General features: G+C 35.4%; 2 protein-coding genes across 2 annotated transcripts; both read right to left on the bottom strand.

The window, feature by feature from the left end:
- Positions 1–2,864: 2,864 nt before the first annotated feature.
- LOC133880639 (probable purine permease 11) lies at positions 2,865–6,024 on the bottom strand. The gene is made up of 2 exons (XM_062319621.1): positions 5,847–6,024; positions 2,865–4,200 (listed from the first exon to the last, which is right to left on the bottom strand). The coding sequence occupies exons 1-2, from the start codon at positions 5,851–5,853 to the stop codon at positions 3,110–3,112; spliced, it is 1,098 nt and encodes a 365-aa protein (XP_062175605.1). The 5' UTR covers positions 5,854–6,024; the 3' UTR covers positions 2,865–3,109.
- A 5,620-nt stretch (positions 6,025–11,644) lies between these two features.
- Positions 11,645–17,457, bottom strand: LOC133880101 (ras-related protein RABH1b). Its single transcript, XM_062318983.1, has 6 exons — positions 17,164–17,457; positions 16,347–16,417; positions 14,962–15,050; positions 13,828–13,939; positions 12,662–12,752; positions 11,645–12,033 (listed from the first exon to the last, which is right to left on the bottom strand). The coding sequence occupies exons 1-6, from the start codon at positions 17,278–17,280 to the stop codon at positions 11,887–11,889; spliced, it is 627 nt and encodes a 208-aa protein (XP_062174967.1). The 5' UTR covers positions 17,281–17,457; the 3' UTR covers positions 11,645–11,886.
- Between the last annotated feature and the right edge of the window lie 4,904 nt (positions 17,458–22,361).

Here is a 22,361-nt window from a genome sequence, read left to right as displayed (position 1 = left end):
CTCACGACTATTGCCAACCTGTCTCTTTTCATGCTCCGGCTACCTCAACGCTAGTCCAACCTTTTTTTTTTTTCGTTCTAATTTGTTTTTTATATAATTTTTTGTGGGTAAATTAATAATTTTATAATGATTCTGCTGGGAAAAGAAATGACCGGAATTTGTACGGAGGGAGTTACTTATTACACTGGAATAGCACAAGGAATTATTTGTCTCTTTTGAAACCACATGGACCAATTTAATACATTTTTCCAAAAAATAAAGAGTTGTTAATTAGATTAAATTAGTTTAATTTACAATATATGTCATTCTTTTTGGGAACTTATTAACATTAATTGTTGGCAAATGATGATACATTTCACCTAATAATAATTTTTATTTTTATTTTTTTAAAAAAAAACCAAGAGAAATTAAGGCCGCAACCGTATAAAACAAATAAATTTATTTTCATTGACTTATTTTGTTTTTCCTCTTTTCCTATTTCCTCCCCTTCTTCTTTGCATGGGCTTTTGCATTTCCTTATGATAATGATATTGAGAATCCTTCCTTGAATGGAAATTTCTGGGCTTTTTTTCCCCCCACCATTTAAGAATGAATTAATTGCAATCAGAAAAAAACGTAAGCAGAAATTGTCTGCGTCAAGCATATGGAAGTTTGTATTCATACGCTTTCACATTTAGTACTCTTCGTACGCACACCAATTTAGAATAAAAGTTGTCTGAAATATCTACTCTTCGTTTGTTTCAACGTAATTTGGTTCGACAAAAATTAATGATCAAATCGAAGAATATTTTTTAATATCATAAATTATTTTTTAAGTTTATCTTTTTTCTCTTGCACACATTTTCTCTCGCTGTTTATTCTTTGTCGTCTCTATTTTCCGTATGAATCAAATGCCAAAATATATTTTCAGATAAAATAATTTTTCTGAAAAATGATTTCGTCTGAAAAATACGACAAACGGAATCTTAGTTAAATTATTATTTTGCATTTCAGGTAATATAATATAATTTAAATGAAAATATTTTTGTGACCATGATAGATTTAGATTTTTAAAAGTTGCAATCAATCATCTTTAAATATCTATTATAACCTTTGCATCAGATAAATTTTTCTTTTTAAAAAAAAAAAAAAATGTTGGACGAAAACATTACAAATTGGATGGAAGTTTAATAGAACAAAATATAATTTTCCCCAAAAAGGATTATTTTTTTTTTTTTTTTTATTGTTACCCCATGCACTTGGATATAATAATTAATTGAAATGTCTATTGACTAATTAGTAGGCTTGATAATTTTGACACGACCCACGAATTTGACACGAACACGACACGAATATATAGGGTTTGAATTTAGGCTATAACTCGTTTATGACCCGTCAACCCGTTTATGACCTACCAACATGTTTATGACCCACCAACATGTTTATAACATATTTATGACGTGATAATTATACATTTTTTTATCAAATTAATTAAATGGGTTGACACGTTAACCTGATGGGTTAACACCCCAACCAATTGGGTTGATACGGCAACTCGAGTTGTCAAGCCTAAATTAGAGTTGTAAAATGAATCCATAGTAGAGGACAAAACGTACAATATATTTTTTTTTCGAAATTGGCGTTGAAGTTGTATAGAACAACTTCTTTCCTATATTTTACTTCTCTTTGCTCGAATATTGGATGTCCCAAGGAAAGAAAAGTAAATTATATTGCTTTAGAAAATCAGATTCATTTCTCAAGCATCTTAACAATTCCTTATTCCTTTACTTTGTTCTTTTCAAGATTCAAAACACACAACTTTTTTCAGTTTTCATTTCAAAACTCTCTTTCAAATTCTACAATTTCCCTCTCCCCTCCCCCCCACCCCCCCCCCCCCCCAAAAAAAAATATATAGATATATTAGAAACCAGATTAAAGTAGTATATTATGCTCTAATGCTCTATGGGGCTTGGTCAACTAATCGGACGGTCTAAATTATTTGCAGTTTCATAGGCTGCCCTCCTTGAATCTTCTACGGCAGACCAATCATCAAATGATAGATATCTCAAAGTTGATTTTTGAGGACTCTGATGTTACTTATCATCTTCTTAAATATAATTTATAAACTCTTGTTTTTGTCGGTTGGTGAAAGAGACATGATAGAATACTAGAAAAATTCATCTTTGTTTTAGATGTATACAAATATTGTCTTTAAAACACAAGATTTAGTGGTATGAGGTTGGTCCAACTTGTTTGCGAGGCCGATGTACTAGCTAACCAGGAAATGAGAGAGGGGAGTACGGTTTAAGTAATCCGAGCAAGTAGACCCCACACCTTCGGCTGCTCGAGGCACTTGGATCCCTAAGCCCTCTCTCATTTCCTGGAATTCGAGCAGGAAATTCAAAGGTGGGAGTACGGTTCAAGTAATCCGAGCAAGTAGACCCCACACCTTAGGCTGCTCGAGGCACTTGGATCCCTAAGCCCTCTCTCGTTTCTTGGAATTCGAGCAGGAAATTCAAAGGTATCCCAGATCGGTATAAATTTGGATTCTTTGGAATTCAAGCAAAGAATTCGAGAAAATACTTATTTGATTAACCAATCGCACAAAATATTTGTACCCTCCCTACCCGAGACACTAATTTTCTCATTAATCTTCTTATTCCTCACATTGGCCAATTCATTTTTATTTTTACTTTTTATTGGTAGGCTACACATGCACTAATGGGACATGAACCCGCGACCTCACCCTCCACATTGGCCAATTCCTTAATGACCACTGAGACATCCTCATCCTTGCACACATCTCTACATTTTTAAAACCCAACCCTCTGTAGAAACAATTGACTTCTGCAGCTGAAGAATATGATAGTGGTACGAATTATGAATTAAAACTTAATATCCAATAACTTAATTCATTCCATGGGGTCTTCAAAACAGCAATTTATAGATTATGACATCTATTCAGAAAAAGATAAATAGCAGTTAACTGGATAATTTCCCTAATCCAGCTACAAAGCCATAAACCTGTGAACAATATGCTTCAATGTGAGGCTGGCATCAGTTACACCAGGGGAAAATTAATCAAAGAAAAGCCAAGATATTCAGTTTCTGGGCAGCCTTTCCAAATTCATCAACATGAAGAATTATGCTGAGATTCACTAGCATCATTCTGTGCTCTCCTTGCCTTAGAGTCATCAATATAATTCTGGTAAATATAAGATACAAAACCCCAGATGGCCAAAAGCATAGCAATTACCTTGTCGCCATTCATCTTGTCATGGAAAATTATCACAGAAGCAATAGGAGTAACAGCCAAAGAGAGAGTACTGATAACATTAGAGAAGAGAGATGACACCACAAAAATCAAGCCCACAACACCGACTGAACAAATCTGCCAAGCCACAGCTGTCCAAACCAAAGTCATTACATAAGAAACTCTTCCTGTACCAAAACCTTCCATTTCCCCATGCAAACTCTTCCATTGTCCACTTGCAAAAAGACCCACAATAGAAACACAAGTGGCAACAAGTGATGTAGAGATTTGCATTTCCAAAACCACAGAAAATGTTTCCCTTTTTAGAACCTTTTGGAAGGAAACCTGCATCAGGGAAAGCAAAAGAGAGTAAAGTGCGGAAGCTGCAAGAGTAACAACGAAGCCAACCATATATTTAGACTTGGAAACTCCTGATGGTCCTTCAGAGTCATCATTGACAGCAATCAGAGCAGCAGATAATGAGAGGACAAGCACAGAGTTAAGAATTAACATAGTGAACTTCTGGGAATTGATGAAGTAAGAGAAAACCGCATTAAAAGCTAATTGGCTTGCACATGTGAGGGAGTAGGTAGAGGCAGAGAGGTAAAAGAGTCCAACAGAATACAGCATGTTATCACCAGCTATGAGCACTCCAAGAGAAAAGTAGATCATGGCAAGAACTTTGATAGAGGTTGGGGTCGAAGAAGTTGAAGGCTCCTGAGAGGAAGGAATAAGAAAGAGCGGGACGAAAAGGATTGGGAAGGCAGCAGTTTGGACAAGAGTAGCCATCCAATTACTATTTCCACCCTGGTCATAATAAAATCTCCCAAGAAGAACAGCAGCAGATTGGCCCACAATGAGGAAGAAAATGTTTATTGCAACCAAAAACCACCAGTGCCACCACTTGAGTTTTCTCAATGGCAACTGGTTAGTCAAGTGTCCATCTTTGAGCATCGGCTCCTGATTATCTGTAGTTGGATATTAAACACAATATATACAAGTTTAATACCTTTGTAAAAAGATGGGTTTCATCAATCCACTACAAAAATTTTAAACTGGGAGAAACTACTCAAACTTAAAGGGATCAATCATAGAATATATTGAATCAAGTATAGAAAAATTTAGACTCTTTCTCGACAAACTTGAGGTTTCTAATACACCAGGTACATAGCTAAAACCACCATATATAAACTATTGGTTACTTATCAAAATGGTTTGACATGAAGAAGACCTGCATCAAGATCTAGTAAGAATATTACGTGGCAATATGAGATCAAACACATGGTTCTCCAGTGGAGAAAGGATCTCTCATACATAAGATGCTCCTTTACTTAAAATTGTGGAGAGTATTTTCTTCCAATAATCTTTAGAAAACATTGCATAAACATTTCTAATGGTAAACATTGTCAGATTTTATTTTTATTTTATATATAAATATACAAGATGTCTTCTTAACAAAACGATACTAAAAGATGGCCTAGAGTGACATGATGATTTATCCTCCAGAGTAAGCACTACAAAAGGAAAGCAGAGAACCTTTCTTTAATCTTTATAATCCCAGGAAACTAGATGGGAGTACTTGCTTCGTACACACACATTTAAGTCTCCAAAAGGCATGGATAAAAGGTGAAAAGTAAACAGTGGTATCATTCTAAATAACCTAGTAAAAACTGGCACTTTCAACTCTTAGCCGTTTTTGTGCTCATCCTTGTATCATTGACAACTTGCAAAGTCAGGGTCGTTCAAGGAATAACCAAAGAGCATGCAAAGAACCTCATATGCCTTAATTTGCTAGGATAGACATCACATACGCACACATGCTCTCTATTAGTTCAAAAAACACAAAAACTATTGGTATATGACAATAATTTAGAATTAACTACCCTATCATGTTTGACAAATTCATTTTGCATCCTTCAATTTAAAACAGGTAAGACTATACAAGCATGTATCAATTTTATTTCTATTTCTAAAAAAAAAAAAAATCCTAGGAGTTTAAGCTTAGTTAAAAGCGTGCAAAACAACCCTTAAAATCAATCAATTCAAGAGAGGAGTAACAAAAGAGAATATCAAATCTTACAAATACATAAGGTTGTTATCATTGTCATGAAACTAAAGATTTATAACTTGCAAATCATAAAAGTTAAGCCTTCTCTCCGCTTAAAGATGAGAACAAGGTAGAAAAATGAGCACCAGACACAGGACATTCTGATTTTCTGCGGTGCCAAGGAAATAAAATTTCATTTTCTTCGCTTCTCACATTCTCTCAGCAACCAAACAGAGCATTGAATATGATTCGATGACAACCCAGAAACAGATAGAATTGAAAAAAAAAAAAAAAAACGAAACCCATCTCTACTTTCTGTTCCAAACATTGAAATCTGACTACAGACTACTTACTTCAAATTAATTGATGCTACAACAACAAATAAAACGAGAGATAATTGGCTTGGTGCTTGGTGCTTGGAGCATCACATATTGATTTGGTGACGACCCAGAAACATATAGATTTAAACAAACGAAACCCATCTCTAAATTCTCTTTCAATCACTGAAATTTCATAAATTAGTTAAAAATAATAGATACAACAAAAAATAAAACAAGAGAAACAGACCTGTCATGGTGTTTTGAGTCACTGGGATTGAAGGAATACTTTAGCCCTCCAAAGATAACAATTAAGATCAAATTAGATAATAACAGAGTTTTTAAGAGGGTTTATGCGATTCCCACTTCTTTTCTTCGTTTGGGTTTCTGGAGAATAACAGAGTTGTGGGCCTTGTGGCAGCTCATGGTCTCCCCCAGTGATCAAGCTGAGAAATTGGGAGCCACCCACCTCCGCCAATTAGAGTGTGCCACGTTTAGTGACGTTCGAAGCCGGAAGTGGGGAAAGAGAAACTGAAAAGATTTGATGGTAAAGTACCCAAAAAGTGCATCAAGGACAAACATAAAGTGCATCAATGGCAAACAGAATTTAACATTATATTTGTGAGATTTATATTGGGTTTACAAATCAATTGATAACTACTTTGGTTTTGACTTTTGACAGAAAATATTTTCGTATTTTTTTGGTATTTGGTACAGTAAAAAATAATAATTAACCTAAAAAAGTTTTTTTAATTTTAAAAAATAATTTTTATTTTTAAATTTCGTAAATCATTTTATCAGTTTGAGTTTGAGTTTCTCCTTCTCAAACCGTCGAACCACCACCAAGTCATCACTGGGTCACCGCTGGACTACCATCAAGCCACTGTCACACTATCGAACTACCGACGAGCCTTCTCCAGATTATTGCCGAAACTCAAATTATTTTTTTAATTTTTTATGTTGTGAATAAATATTAATTTTTATAGGTTAATATGATTGAATGAAAATATAAAAAGTATTTGTAGTTTTCCGTACGCTTCTAACACCAAAAATTGTTTTCAGCAAAAAATATTTTTTTGAAGAATAATTTCATTGAAAATATTTTGACACAAAATATTTTACACCGATACAAACAAATCCTAAAATTTGAATGTATAGAATATGAGCTCATTTTTAAATTCATAGTTAGATTTGTGAAATTTACATTGAATCTAATAAATCAAATTATAAATTTAAAACTTAAATGTATGAAAATTGATAAGAAATTATTAGGGAATTGATAAAGGTGGTACCGTGGTAGTAGTGGGGTAGTAGACACCAAAATGATAGGAGAGTAAATTTTGGCTGCTAAAGAAGCAGTTGCTTTTTCTTTTTCTTTTTTTTTCTTTTTTTTTTTCAATATTTCTAAACCTAGCATTAGGGGGCATAATGATTCATGAATCAATGATTAGACTGAGTCGTGACTCATGAGTCAGCGTCCGTTCAAGCAAGGGTCCAGGGAAATGATTTTTATATTGGTGACGTGGAAATAATTTGATTATTGGTCAATTATTGTTAGAAAAGACGATAACAAAAAATTAGGGTAAATCGCCTCATTTTAATTTACTTGATGTGTTTCTAAATACTACTTTTAACTCTTTAAGGGCATGTTTGGGTAGCATATTTTTTTTTAATTATATTTTATTATTTTGAAAATTCATATTTGTATTGTTTTGTTAAATTTGAATTCCACTTGAGTTTTATTTATTATTTTTCAATTTTATCTTAGATTTTTTAAATCATTGAAACATAATTTCAAAAGATAAATTTCATCAATATTCGTAATTTTGTATATTATAAAGAATAGTAAAATATAATAAATAAATAAATTGCACACCCAATGTGCTTTTAAGTTTTTAGAATTTTTTTTTTATCACTCACATAGTCCAAAATTGTCTAAAATTGTTGATGTGACATCTTCCATTAGTGTCGTGTCAATATTTTTGGTATTTTAGTTCAAAAAGATATTTTATTATTAAAAATTAAATTCTAAAAAGACAACTAAAAAAGGGAACGGTGGTCAAAATCTAAAAAAACTAAACTAAAAAATTGAAAGGATGGTGGACCCGCCACCCCTCCATTAAGGGTGGCCCGTGTTGACAACCCCAAACAAAGGGTGATTCGTGCAACACCCCCCTTCCCCTTTAGGGGGTGCACGGGTGGTTTAGATGATTTGAAACAAAATGAATAAAATAAAATAAAATATTTTAAAAAGAGTTAAAAGTCGGATTTAGTAACCTAGAGAGTTGATTGAAATAATACAATTACTAAAAAAACTATAACTTCATAAATATTTATATGCATATTGTTGGATGCAGATAATTTTTTTGGGTTTTGACCATTTCTTGACCATAATATCTCACACTATCAACATGCAAAATGATTCTGGCTAACTTTTGATTCATTACATATTTAAATTAAAACAAGTCCCAACTTCGTTTTCTTTATAACAATTACAAAAAATTTCAATTGTTATAATTTTTTTTTTTTCATAATTAAAAAGGCAAAACGGGACGATTAGAATGACTATTCTACTTGAGCGTGACCATAGTAATACCTGTCCGTTGAAAACCACGCAAGAAGGGCCTAGACGGTATAAACTCCACGCGTTCCCTCAAGTCCGGAACGTAGGGGCGCCCTCAGCTGTTATAATTGAAGTCATATGGCTCTCTGTATATTCCAATCAGTATCACGCCAAAGATCATACCTATTATCCTAAATCCATGGCAAAATCACTTACAGGAAGCGTGTATGGAGCTTAGGTTTGATAATTAACTTTTGACTAGCAAATGAATAACAAGAAGTTCCTTTTTCTTTGACCAAATGATAGAGAAAATCAAATCAAGTAATGTAATACATCACCCCATCATCTTTTTTTTTTTTTTTTTTTTTTTTGAACAGGGATATTCATTCAATAAAAGCCTGAAGGCAAATACAAGAGCCCGAAGGCAAATAACCCAGTCCCAACATCTACAGTACAAACCCAAAGGTTGAAGGTAAGGAATAGAGATAAAGAATCTCTAAACCCCAAGTTAGGATCAAACTTAACTTAAAGCAGTTACCAAAGCAACAAGCTAAAATTACACGAACAAAAATATAGCCCTCTCTAAACAATAAAGCACCACCCATCTAAAAATGAGAAAGCCTGGTCTAGCTTTCAAGCCACCTAAATGCTCAAGTAATTTTCAGCCCATTACAATAGTAAACTGTGAAAGAAAGTAAGAATATACAAAACAGACAGACAACAAAACGCTAAGCCGACAGTGAAGAGCAACCCCGACACCGGCGCGTGTAAAACACGCACCGCACACCGGGCCACCCCTGCTGCAGCCAATCAGCATTCCTTCCCGAAAACACCATCCCGCCAGCCAGAGAGGTGATCGTGGCCCTCACGCGCAAACCAAACCCTCAACGCGTGCAGACCACGCTCCGAGCGTAGAAGTTCAACGTCGCCGGAGAATGAGGTAGTAGGAACAGAGGCTGACGGCGAATAAAGTCTGAGTGGTTGTGTCGAAAGATCTCCGGCGTAACACCATAGATCTAAGAAAAAAGAAAGCCGGAAGAACACGAACCGAGGTTACACCCAAAGGCGACTTCAAACGAAATGAATCTGTCAAAAACAAAAGGAAAACAACAACAAAAAACACAAATAACCAAACTCCATAGCCCCAACAGCTAGGAGGACAAACATCACCACCGGAAACAAGCCGGGGGGAACAAAACACCACTGGAACAAACCAGGGGAACAAAAAACACCCTAGCCCAGAAAGACTAGAGGGATAAGCACTACCGGGAGGAGGGAGGCGCCCGGAGAAGACAAGCTCTCAGAAACTCTCTCTCACTAAAAGGTGGAAAACGAGACTCTCTCTCACTAAACGAGTCTCTCTCGACTTTTTCAAAGCTGATGTGGCATAGTTTCTCGTAACATTTTGTGCATGAGAATTGATTTTTTAGTTGGAATGACCATACTACATTAGCTTTGGGGAATGAGAGGGGATAATTGTGACGTCCCACATCGCCTGGAAATGGAGATGTACTTATATGTATAAATACACCATTTATGACATAACGCGTTTTAAAGTCGTGATGGCCATGAACCTATCAGAACTCCGCAGTTAAGCGTGTTTCTGCGAGAGCAATCCCAGGTTGGGTGACCTCCTGAAAAGTCTAGTTTGGGGGAGCCAAAAGCGAATAATATTGTGTCGTTTGTGGTGAGTCGTTACAATAATGAAGTGATTTATAGAGGGAAAAACACTCATACGCCTCTTAAACTCCTACCCAATTGTTAATATGCCCCTCTCGAACTACCAATTGTATCAATGCCCCCCTTAAACTATCAAACAATGTCAATGTTTTCTACAATGACAAAAATATTCTTAATAAAACTATAAAAATTGTTAAAAACAAAAATTATTTTTTTAAAAATAAAATAAATAAAAACCAAGGTTTTTCTTTTTTCTTATTTCATTTTTTTTGTTTTTTAGTATGATTTCAGTGCGGCAACTTTTTTAGGGTTACTTTTGTCTTTTTGTTGGCTTTAGAGAGATATTGACATTTTTTGGTAGTTTAGGAGGAAACATTAACACAATTAGTAGTTTATGGGGCACATTGACAATAGAGTAGTAGTTTGAGCCAGGATATTTTTCTCTTAATATAATTACTCAAATCATTAACACCACAAATCCAACACACATATCAAGTAACCCATGAAATAAATAAATAAATAAAACAGGTAACCCTCAAACCCATCTTTTGCAATGTCATCCTTCTATTTATAATTTTTATTTATTTATTGATTATTATTATTTTTTAAAAAAAAAATCACAATTGAGTCTGTAGGACTAACATAGTCTCAAGATCCAATAATATATTTGAAAAGAGAGCAGCTTCTGTTCGGTAAAGGCAGAAAAGAAGGGCTTTATGCTTACCAATAAACAGTTGACACATCAACATATCACACTAAATGAAAATAAGACCAAAACACAGGATTATGATCTTCTCAACAAATGAAAATAAGACCAAAACACCCGAATTCTACTGATGGTTCCTCCACAACCACTGACCTCTCTTCCAGCTTTGGCCTTGCCCTTCTTGCCAACCGGAACCCACTCACCAGAGGACACTGGTTGTTTTAATTTGCAGCAACACACGAAACAGTGGAATGCCCAAAGACTCACATTGGAGATAAAAATCCTTGACCAATTCCTCTGATACTTCCACCTCCACACACATTCTCACATAACTAATTCCCTTCTTAATCGCTGTGAGCTTGTCCCCACAGCACTTGCTACATAGCTCAACCCCGTTTGGATGCTTTAAATCTGCTATATTTGACACTTTTTCTTGTCTGGATTGTTGATGGATGGTTTTTTTTTTTTTTTGTTTCTTGGGTTAGTAAGTTTTGCTGGACTCTGATGTTATTTTTTGGATGACCAAATTGATGTGTGTTCTTCAGAACTATAAGTGTGAATCGGAGATCTACATCACTCAGCGGCGCTCGACGGAGTAGAGGGCGGTGGTGGTGTGGGCAGCACCTTGGTGCGGTGGGCAGTGGCTAGGGGGTGGCTTTTCTCTTCAAGGAGGAAAGCGGTCGATCGATTGATACATTGAGTTCAGATATCAAAATCTTGTGTTTTTGCTTTATTCTCATTTGCTGTGATTTAGTGTGATATACTGATGCGTCTCTTTTTTATTGGTTGGCAGAAAAGACTTGGTTTATGCCATATCCTTATTGAAGTTATTCCCATTTGAAAAAAAGATAACTAAAAAATGAATGGGGGAGATGGGAAGAATAGTGGGTCTTTTGGGGAAAAAAGGTGTTTCCCATCATTTCACATGACCCAAAAATAAGGTGGGACCCAATGTTTGGACTTCACTCCAATATGTCTTGGTGTTGTGTCATTGTTGTGCATTGTAAATGTTTTGATCATTTTTCAAATAACAAAAGTACCTTTCGTAAGATTTTTTTACTTTTTGAGAAGGGGGGGCGTCGTACCAAAAGCTGAGATATTTTTCCAAAACTGGACCCAAACAACTAGGGCACACAATCGCTTTTCATTTAAGAGTTCCAAAGTACTTCCAATTTTCGTAAAACATAGCCAAATGAGGCCTAAATCCTTAAACAATCAACCAAACAAAAAAGCCCGACGCTACAAAAAGTGGACACAACTTTACAGACACCTGATATGATTAGAAAAGCATTACGGAAGTCCGGCAACATAGTTGGAGCTTACATAGATCCATGCTGTGTATCAACAAGCACATCCTCCCGACGTCGGTTGTGACTGCGTTGCTGCTGCATTGTTTGACTTAAGATTGACATCAACCATGTCTTCTTGCTTGGTCGAAGAAAGTGTTTCCATTCCAGGTAGGGCTGCTGCAATCTTCCGAAACAGTGCCTGCCAAGGGATTGATGAGGACAACTCAATAGGTTGCACAGCAATGAGATTTGTAGCAAAACAATCAGAAGCCAATTTGGATCCTAATTTGTTTTTGTTTTTGGATCCTAAAGTTCAAAAATCAATGTAGTCATGGATGTTTTGAGTGCTTGGAATTTGTACCGAGTTTGGATTTTATGTAAAAAAAACCCGGTAAAACTTTGAATTTTTTCGAATAACTTAGTCCTAAATTTGCATAGAAATTTGTACCAAAAACAAATAATTTTCCAAACAAGGCCTAACATAATCTAATTTGCCCGAAGAGGGTGTTAATTACATTAAGCCAGCTTAAATGTTTGGCAGAAACCAAACCACCTTCATAAAATAATTTCAGAGACCTGAAATTCTTTTAAGCATAAACTACTTTGTGACCACCACAAACTAGTTTAACCCTCTGAAGAAAACAAAATCTTCTGGACCTTTGCCAATCAGATCATCAGCATAATTCAATTAAACCCATTTCTTTGCCAAAAAGGAAGTCAGTAGTATTTGGGGTGCACCCAACAAGAATCATGTGGATCTACATTCCATTATCAAGCCGTAACATTTGTATAAACAGCCATCCAACTAGAGAAAATTAATAGCTTACCTTTATATTGAAGCCAGCCTTGGCACTAGTTTCAATAAACATAACATTGAGCTCACGGGCTTTGGCTTCTCCTTCCTCTATAGAAACTTGCCTGTCCAACCATTCACATGAAGCCCATGTCATAAGCGCAAAAGATGGCAACAGATATTTAACACAATAAACTAGCATAATTAACATTGAGACACGATCTATTGGGAAACTTTGAGCAGAAAGTGATCTCTGTAGCTTCCGTGTAGGTGAACAAAATATTCTCCATTACCTAATTTGTACAGTTGTGTAAGTTTTCAATTTGCCAATAGTAGTTCAGAGTTAGCCATTTAGTCAGGCATACAGATATAAAGACGTTCTAAAGTAGAGTTGCAGAGAATGTAGAGCTCAAGATTAGCATGAAGACCAGTAACAAACTTTTGGCAACCTTACTTTTTGGCACTGACAAAACGTTTCTCATTTTCTCTCTCTAGCTGGTTTCTATAGAGTCTGTAGAGAACAATGTTACACCATCCGCATCTTGATAAAAATAATAAGTAATAGTAAATACCATTATGATTAGGAAGCAACAGTCGTTATGGAAAAGGGGTTGTTTTTGAACAATTTTCAATGTATGCTTGTTATTTTCTCTAAAACCACTGGAGAACCCATTTTTGAATTAAAATAATAGAACTTTTCCAATTACTTTTTCAAGTTCCCATAATCCATGACATTTCACGAGCATCTTCTTAGATGTATAAATAGGCTGTTAAAAATATGTACTGGATATCATACTCTTCAAAAGCATGAAACTATTATTTCGTGTTATCCCACCTCTATCATAAATTGTTAACTACTTTTAGTTATGGGATTCAATAAAAACAGAAGAGGTCTGTTCATATAATTCAAAACTATGTACTATACATGCAAACACCTAGCATCTTTCACCACTTTATGAAAATTTCTCACTTCTTTCTGCTAACTAAAACTGCCATTTATAACAGAATAACTAATTTTCATGCAGCAGCTTACTCTAGATGTGAAGGAGGTATATTACAATGGTTAATGTGAAAAACAGTACTGCAATCCTCTAGAGTCAAATTTTGATTTTTGCAGTCTGAGCAACTGAAAAATGAGATAGAAAACAGGGCGACTAACTTCATCCATAACATACTCTGGACAGGGCAGTTAATCATTACCTTTTTTCCACAAGATCTGTTTTGTTGCCAACAATTACAATGATAACATCACTTCCTCTCTCTGTGCGAACCTCTTCAATCCATTTGGAAGTGTTTAAGAATGACTGTCTGCCTAAGAAAAAGATATGCCTAAACTGTTAGAAATTGATTAAGCAAGCATATAAAGCCCAATTAATCAATTTAAACATAGTGGGTGCAAAATTATTTAGGGCATAATTGGTAAACTCTTTCATAACTCTTTTTGAATTGGTAAGTTACACACGCACCCGGTGGGCTTGAACCCACAACCTCACCCTCCACCTTGCTACAAAGGGAGGACGTACCTTCACTTTTCAACACTGAAAAACACTTTTCAAGTAATATTTACCAAACAATTTTCATATGGGGCCTTCGATACAAACACACTTTTCAAAACAAACCACAAAACACTTTTTAAAAAACAAAACATATACTTATTTTTCAAATATGAACTTGTTACTTACAAAAATTAAAAAAAATTAAAAAAAAAATAAAATAAAAAAGAGGTGGCCATCCGGTCACCTCTAATGGAAGAGAGGAGGTGATCTTACAACCACCCCCAACAAGACAGAGGCATCCGCGCAAGCAATCCCGATTGGATAGATGTGGCCATGCCGCCACCCCCCAACGGAACAACGGGGTTGGCGCGACCACCTTCAACCAGGGAGAGAAGGGGTGGCCAGTCACCCTTGAATTTTTGCTTTTTTGGTTTTGTTTCTTTCAATTTTTTCAAAACATTCATATTTTGCTTTTCAAAAATACTTTTCGGTTTACCAAAAGAATTTTCTTTTGTTGACCCCCACCGAAAGCATTTCTCAATTTTCACCTTTTCAAAACGCGGAACTCCAACACTTTTCAAAAACTTCAAATATACCTTAAGTTTCTGAACGAGCATCCTGCTAAGTCAATACATTTTAGGCTCATAAGTTTGACATATTAGCTCAATAATTGTATTTGTTCAAGAAGCTACAATAAATTATTCTTCAGGATGCATGAACAAAACATGGACATGCAAATGAATAACTGACACAAAATTTACCACAAGAACAAAACAAAAAAAAAAAAAAAAAAAAAAAAAAAAAAAAAAGAAGAAAAAAAGAGAGTAAAAGAACGTACTTGCAACGTCGAATACAATGACTGCCACAGAGGAATCCCTAATATAGCTTGGAATGAGACTCCTGAACCTTTCCTGTCCAGCAGTATCCCTGTGGTAGATTTCAATATTAGACATGCTTTTCAGTAAAAAAGGCAAAGAATATATAAGTTCACAAAGAATAGCAATTAAACACTCTTCTGCTCTTACAGGAGGCATTTTAGGACTACAGGTTCGTTTAGTGGAGGCTTTTAAATCTTCACAAAGTTTCTACATTGTGTGTGTGCGGGTGGGTGGGTGGGTGGGGGGTAAAGAAAGAGCAAATTTCTAAAAACAAGTGCGCCTACTATATAACATTTCAACAATGCAATGACTACTAACCAAACACTGTAATTAGAAGAAGCAACAATCCCATGCTTCCCATCGAAAAAATAAACATAACCAAGTTTCCACTCACCACTTCCTAACCCTTGACATACGCACTCTATAAGATCATGATCTCACAACTTTAAAAAAGGGGGGATGGGGAAGAAACACAATACAAAGCTTCAGAATCCTGAATTTCTAACTCAGATAAACCATAAGGTCACTCCCTATTTTCAGTTAATTCTTCTACTTGAGTTAACCAAAATATTATTTCTATAAGAAAACCTAGTATTTTGGAAAGGTTCTACAAATAAAAAAAAATAAAAAAAATAAACTATTTTGATTAACTCAGAATATTTACACATTGCAAAACTGATCATAGATACATTTTATTATGCTAACAGGCCTGCAGTATTATACTTGAAAATGAATGGTACAAATAATAGAAACAAAAATATATGGGAAACATCAAACATGGGCAACAGAATCATACAACCTGAAAACAAAATACTAGAAACATTGAAGAATTATTTCTAAACTCAAAATTCATCATGTAGAGTTATTTTTCGGAATTTTTTTTTTCCCGGGGGGGGGGGGGGGGGGGGGGGCAGCCCCTAGAGAATTTAGGCTTTGGACGTAAAAGTTTTTAACATTTTTTGTTCCAAGAATTATGGGGGGCACCCCTTCCATCCATCGAGATTACATAATAATAAAGGATATGAAAATGCCATGTATTTGCAAGAGAAAAATTTGTAGGCTTTGTTAAGGATAAACCCAAACCCTTAGTGTAACAAATCTCAAACCAGATGTCTCTAACACAAAGTAGTCCTTAAGCACAAGAATAGTACAGCTGGATATATAGATATGCATGCATTATGCATATACAACCCCTTTTGTTTGTTCACTATATTTTCCCCTAAAAAAATTGGTCAACATTAACCAATGAACACAAGACTTTCATGGAAGGAGATTGAAAACAGAAATATAAATAAACTTTTAGTAGTACTATTCGGGTATAAAACGTCAATCACTAGAATCTCACCAGAGCTGCAACCGGACTGTTCGATCTTCAAGGTACATAGTCTTTGACAGGAAGTCGATACCAATTGTAGCCTGGTCATCAGTAAATGACAAATATAAGCTAATAAAGAGAAAAATAGTCTAACTGATGAAACTTATAGTAGTTGTTCAAGTAAGAAGGAAAATCAACACACACGCAGACGAAGAGAGAGAGAGAGAGAGAGAGAGATCAAATGAAGCAAATGAAAAACGGTATTATCTCTCAAATAAAATAAAAGGTAAGTTTGAAATCTTCATAATATTTAACTTAAATGAGAAGTATAGTGGTGGATTTAGAGTTTGATATTAAGATTATCTGTTTTGATACCATATTAAATTACTAATTGTCCTAAAAGTTTAAGGAAATAGTAAATAGTAACCTGGTAGAATAATGATTAAACGATTAATTCACCATTTCTCATCATACAGAGTGGCGTCGTTAAGCATCATGATTTGTTATTCTGAGAAATTTCCTTTTAATTGCTTGTTAACTAAAAGATTCGGACTATTGAATTATGATTCCAATTCATTTCCTTCAATCTCTCAATAAATAAAATCTACACATAAAAATATAACAGGGAAAAAAAAAGAAGCCTCTACAAGAAATTCAGCTAACGGCTAGATCAACTATAACACAAAAAGGTATACATCACACAAATCTAAATTGAATCACAATTAACCTAAGAATCAACCAAAGCCAGGGAGATCCAACGACTTAAGCAAATCTTCCAATCCGATCCCAACAAAATAAACAAAAACGTGATAATTGATTCAAATTTTCGGGTTCAGAAAAATTTTACTTGATAGGTGTTGTCGAACTTGTCGTACATGAAGCGCGTGATGATGCTGGTCTTGCCCACGGACTGGTCCCCCAGGAACACGAGCTTGTATTTGGCCAAAGCCGATACGGGAGCCATAATCGGATCGGATCGGGTTCAAGGTCGAGATCTCTCAGGGGAATTGTCGGGGGATTTCGGCCGGAGGTCCCGGTGCCTCAGGCTTGGTGTTTTTGGTTTATATTAATGTCTTTTGGTACGTTTTTAATTTTTGTCTTAAAAGAGATTGTGTGTGTTTTGCGCGTTGCAGAGATTTCTGCGCAACGACGTTCTGTGTGTTCCCGGGTTTATTTTATTTTCTTTTTCTTTTTCTTTTTCTCTTTATTTTTTTTTTTTAAAAAAAATAATAATAATATTTCTTTTTTAAAAAAAAAAAAAAAAAAAAAGAGTACAAGAATTTCTTCGAATTTATTCTATTAAACTCGTATCTATTCTTATAATAACTCATAGAGATTTTCAGCAATTTTTATGCCTTCATTGTTAGCAATTCACACAAAAAATACGATAGTTTTTATGAGATTTACCTGTACGAACAAGCCTCAGACAGCTCGCCCACCTATAAACTCATAAAGGCTCTCTCACATTTAGAGCCCGCTCCGATCAATAAATTGTTGAGAATCCTAATCCTAATATGCATTTTAAATAAAAGCACGTGATTCTCACATTTTAAATAAAACATACTTGTGAAAATCATATGCTCTAGGACCAAAAGTCAGTTTAACAAATTGAGTTGAAATTTTTTTATCCTGCTAAATTTGAAGTAAAACTTTATCCATTAAAAATAGCTCACCATGAATTCAAAGTCTCCCATTGATCCTTTTTGAGATGATTAAAGGTGCGTTTGGCATTGCGATTTCTTAAAAAAAAAAAAAACAAAAATAAATAAATAAATAAAATTGTGATTTTAAACAAATCGCGTAAAATAAATGTTTGAAATTGTGTTTTAAAAAAATTACAATTTGAAAATGCAGTCGCAGGCAAGGGATGTCATTAACGACACATAATTTTAAAAGTTAAACTGTAATTTTAAAGGCTAAATTAGAATTTTATCAAATACTTCACTGCATTTTTAAAAATCACGTTTTTAAATCGCTCATTTTTAAATTGCAAACCCCAACATATCTTAAATCAATAAATAGTGATTCAAGCAACTAAATTTTCAAATTGAGGAAAATATTTGTAACTCCACTCTCCAAACCTCCATAGTACATGCTGTGCTTTTCCATAAATCTCAATATCTTGATCCTCATTCTATTTTTTTATTTATTTTTTAATATTTAAACGTTCAATTTTTAATGCAGACATTCCTAAAACATTTAACGAATATCTAAATCAAATAAGCAATAGTTATGGCTTGTAACTTATGATATCATGTCATTAACGTTTTAATAGTAATTAGAAATTTATATCCGTTAGCACCAAGAGCCCCCAATGATCCATGGCTATTAAAAGGTCTAGTTTTTTAATCAAACCTTTGATTCCAATTGCAATCATGCATTGAATTTTCTAGAATAATAATTTTTTTTTTCTACCAAAGGTAACCTACAACACAATGTCTTTTTTTTTTTTTTGTTTTTTTGAAAGAGATAATTCCATTAATTAAATAGAAAACCCGAGATCAGCAATTACAAGGTATTGAATTGTAGAAGGGTATTCTTCAATCCACACATAGTCCATAGACTGACGAGCAGCCATTTGTGCCAAAGCATGAGCCACCTTGTTCGACTCTCTACTAACATACTGGACTGTATGGAACAACAGGCCCTGTAGAAGGGTGCGGATATCGTCAATCAGTTGGTCATATCTGTTCCACGTTTGACCATTACACAAAGTTTGTACCATGCCAATTCCCCCCTCAAACACCCCCCGGGTATAGCCCAAATCCAAGCACAGTTGCACCGCCTTCCACAGTGCCGTTGCTTCCGCTACCGTTGGGTCAATGACGTATTGTCGCTCGTACTATCCCCAAATCATCCCGCACCACCGCCCCAACTCCCATTGTTTTAGTCGAAGCACATATGGCAGCATCCCAGTTCAGCTTGAGACAGCCCTGCTCCGGGGTCTGCCACTTTATTGAATTTCTGATGTAGAGAATGTTTGATGAACAGAAAGAATAAGAACAGAGGCTATGAATTGCGAGAGATAAAATTGAGAGAAAAGAAAAACTCTGGATTATATTGATTAAGATAATCTGTACAACTAATCAAATCAGTATTTATACTGAGTTTCATGAGAACCGACTAAGCAACTGTCTAAGCTGAAAGCTAACTATCTGACTAAGCAACTGTCTAAGCTAAAAGCTAACTAACTAACAAAACTTGACATAAACAACTTGATACAAATAGCTCACGTGTAAAATACAATTTAATACTTGATACAAATAGCTCACGTGTAAAATACAATTTAATACTCCCCCTCAAGATGGACAGTGGAGATCCACAATGTTCATCTTGGATAGAAGAGAATGAAAAGGGACAGAACCAAGTGACTTTGTAAATATATCAGCAAGCTGATTTGCAGAGGAAACATGCAGAGTCCGGATCAGTCCCATTTGGATCTTTTCACGCACAATGTGACAATCAATCTCTATGTGCTTTGTGCGTTCATGGTATACAGGGATGGCAGCAATATGAATTGCAACCTTGCTGTCACAAAAGAGAAGAGCAGCGGAAGAATGATTGACCTGAAGATCCTTGAGTAAACTGTATAACCAAGTGATTTCACAAGAAACAGCAACCATCGAACGGTATTCAGCTTCAGCCGAAGATCTTGATACCGTGTGTTGCTTTTTAGACTTCCATGAGATCAAAGAAGAACCAAGGAAGACACAAAAGCCAGTAACCGACCGTCTTGTGTCAGGACATGCAGCCCAGTCGGAGTCACAAAATGCCTTAAGATGACAAGCAGAGGAAGAAGGAAAGAAGAGCCCTTGACCAGGAGCAGATTTAATGTATCTAAGAACTCGAAGGGCTGCTGCCATGTGAGGCTGTCTAGGAGACTGCATGAACTGACTGAGTGTATGAACAAAATATGTTAAATCCGGCCGAGTAGTAGTAAGATATAGAAGTCTACCAATTAATCTTCTGTAGACGGTTGGATCTTCAAGTAAGGCACCTTCAGTAGCATGAAATTTAACATTAGGCTCCATAGGAAATTTGGCTGGTTTGGCAGCCAAGTGACCTGCATCATTGAGAATATCAAGAGCAAATTTGCGCTGACAAAGTGCAATTCCTTTGCTGCTGCGGGCAACCTCGAGACCAAGGAAAAATTTTAGAGGACCTAAATCCTTGAGCTTGAACCGAGTGTTTAAAAACACAACAAATTCATCAATAATCTTGGAGTCATTGCTGGCCAAAACAATATCGTCAACATAGACCAATAAAGCAATGAATGAAGAATCAACGGTTTTAGTAAATAAGGAATAGTCGGCCTTGGACTGAATAAAACCATGTTGAATCAAAGTGTTTGAAAACTTAGAGAACCATTGTCTTGAGGCTTGTTTTAAGCCATAAAGGGACTTGTTAAGTTTGCATACCCGGGTCTCCCCCTTACTAGCAAAACCAAGTGGCAATTGCATAAAGACTTCTTCATCCAAATCTCCATGCAAGAACGCGTTATTCACATCAAGTTGATGGAGCCTCCAATTGTGAATTGCAGCCAAGGCAAGGAGACAACGAACAGTGGTCATTTTGGCAACCGGGGAGAAAGTCTCAAAGTAATCCAATCCTTCACATTGAGTGAAGCCTTTGGCCACTAAACGGGCTTTGTGCCTTTCAATAGAACCGTCAGCTCGATGTTTGATTTTATACACCCATTTGCAACCAATGGGTGTTTTTCCAGGAGGTAAATGTGTGAGAGTCCAAGTATTATTGGATTCTAAAGCATCTATCTCAGATTGCATGGCTTCACGCCAACAAGCATGTTTGACAGCTTAGTGAAAAAATTGAGGCTCAACAGAAGCAGAAATAAAAAGAGCAAAGTGTTTATGAGAAGGAGAAAACCGGTCATATGACAAAACAGAAGAAAGGGCATGAGGAATACCTGTGATAAACTGATCCGCAACATAAGAAGAAGACTGCAGTGGGGTAATAGAGGAATCCACCAGTTGACAATGATACTCATGTAAATAATTCGGTTTCTATCGAATTCTTGAAGATTTTCGAGAAGGAACATTAGGAACATTATTAGAAACATTATCACAATGAGGATGTTCAACATGAGAATCAATATCAGAATTAGAGTGAACCACATCAGTAACAGAATCATGATTAAAAATGGGTTCAGATGCTGAAATAGGTTGAGAAATAGCAACAGGAGTAATATCATTATGAGAAACTGTGGAAGAAGGAAAAACAAGAGAATCACAACTGGATTGAGGAACAGGAATAGGCAAAACTGGAGAAGAAACAATATCATCGGTAGAAGGGAAAGAAGATGTTTGAAAAGGAAAAATGTTCTCATGAAAAACAACATCTCGGGAAATAAGAATTGATTTTGAATGAATATCAAAAACATTATAACCTTTGATGCCAAAAGGGTAACCAATGAATATGCAAGGTTTGGCACGAGGAGCAAATTTAGTGCGATTATGAGACAAAGTAGAAACAAAACAAAGACAACCAAAAACCCGAAAATGAGAGAAAGAAGGAGGCTTATGAAAAAGTTTTTCAAAAGGAGAAAGGTTTGATAAAAGAGGAGTGGGAATGCGATTAATGATGTATGTTGCAGAAAGAACACACTCTCCCCAAAATGACACAGGTAAGTGTGCTTGAAAACGTAAAGATCTAGCGACGTTCAAAAGATGTTGATGTTTCCTTTCAACGACAGAATTTTGTTGAGGTGTGGCAACACAACTCAACTGATGGATAACTCCCTGAGATTGAAAAAATTCTGTCATTTGAAATTTTACACCATTATCACTACGAATGCATTTGATCTTATGTTGAAACTGAGTAGTAACTAAGTGAAAGAAAGAACGTAAAAGAGAACGAGTTTGAGCTTTATTATTCATCAAATGTACCCAAGTAAATCGAGTACAATCATCTACAATTGTAAGAAAATACTTTGCACCTGTAAGAGATGCAGTAGAGTAAGGACCCCAAATATCATAATGCACTAAGTCAAAAGGACTAGTAGAAACAGAATGACTAACAGGAAAAACT

The sequence above is a fragment of the Alnus glutinosa genome, chromosome 10 (assembly GCF_958979055.1).
Source record: "Alnus glutinosa chromosome 10, dhAlnGlut1.1, whole genome shotgun sequence".
NCBI lineage: Eukaryota > Viridiplantae > Streptophyta > Magnoliopsida > Fagales > Betulaceae > Alnus > Alnus glutinosa.
Note: the sequence above shows the minus strand (reverse complement) of the source record. Positions and strands in the feature narration are given on the sequence as shown.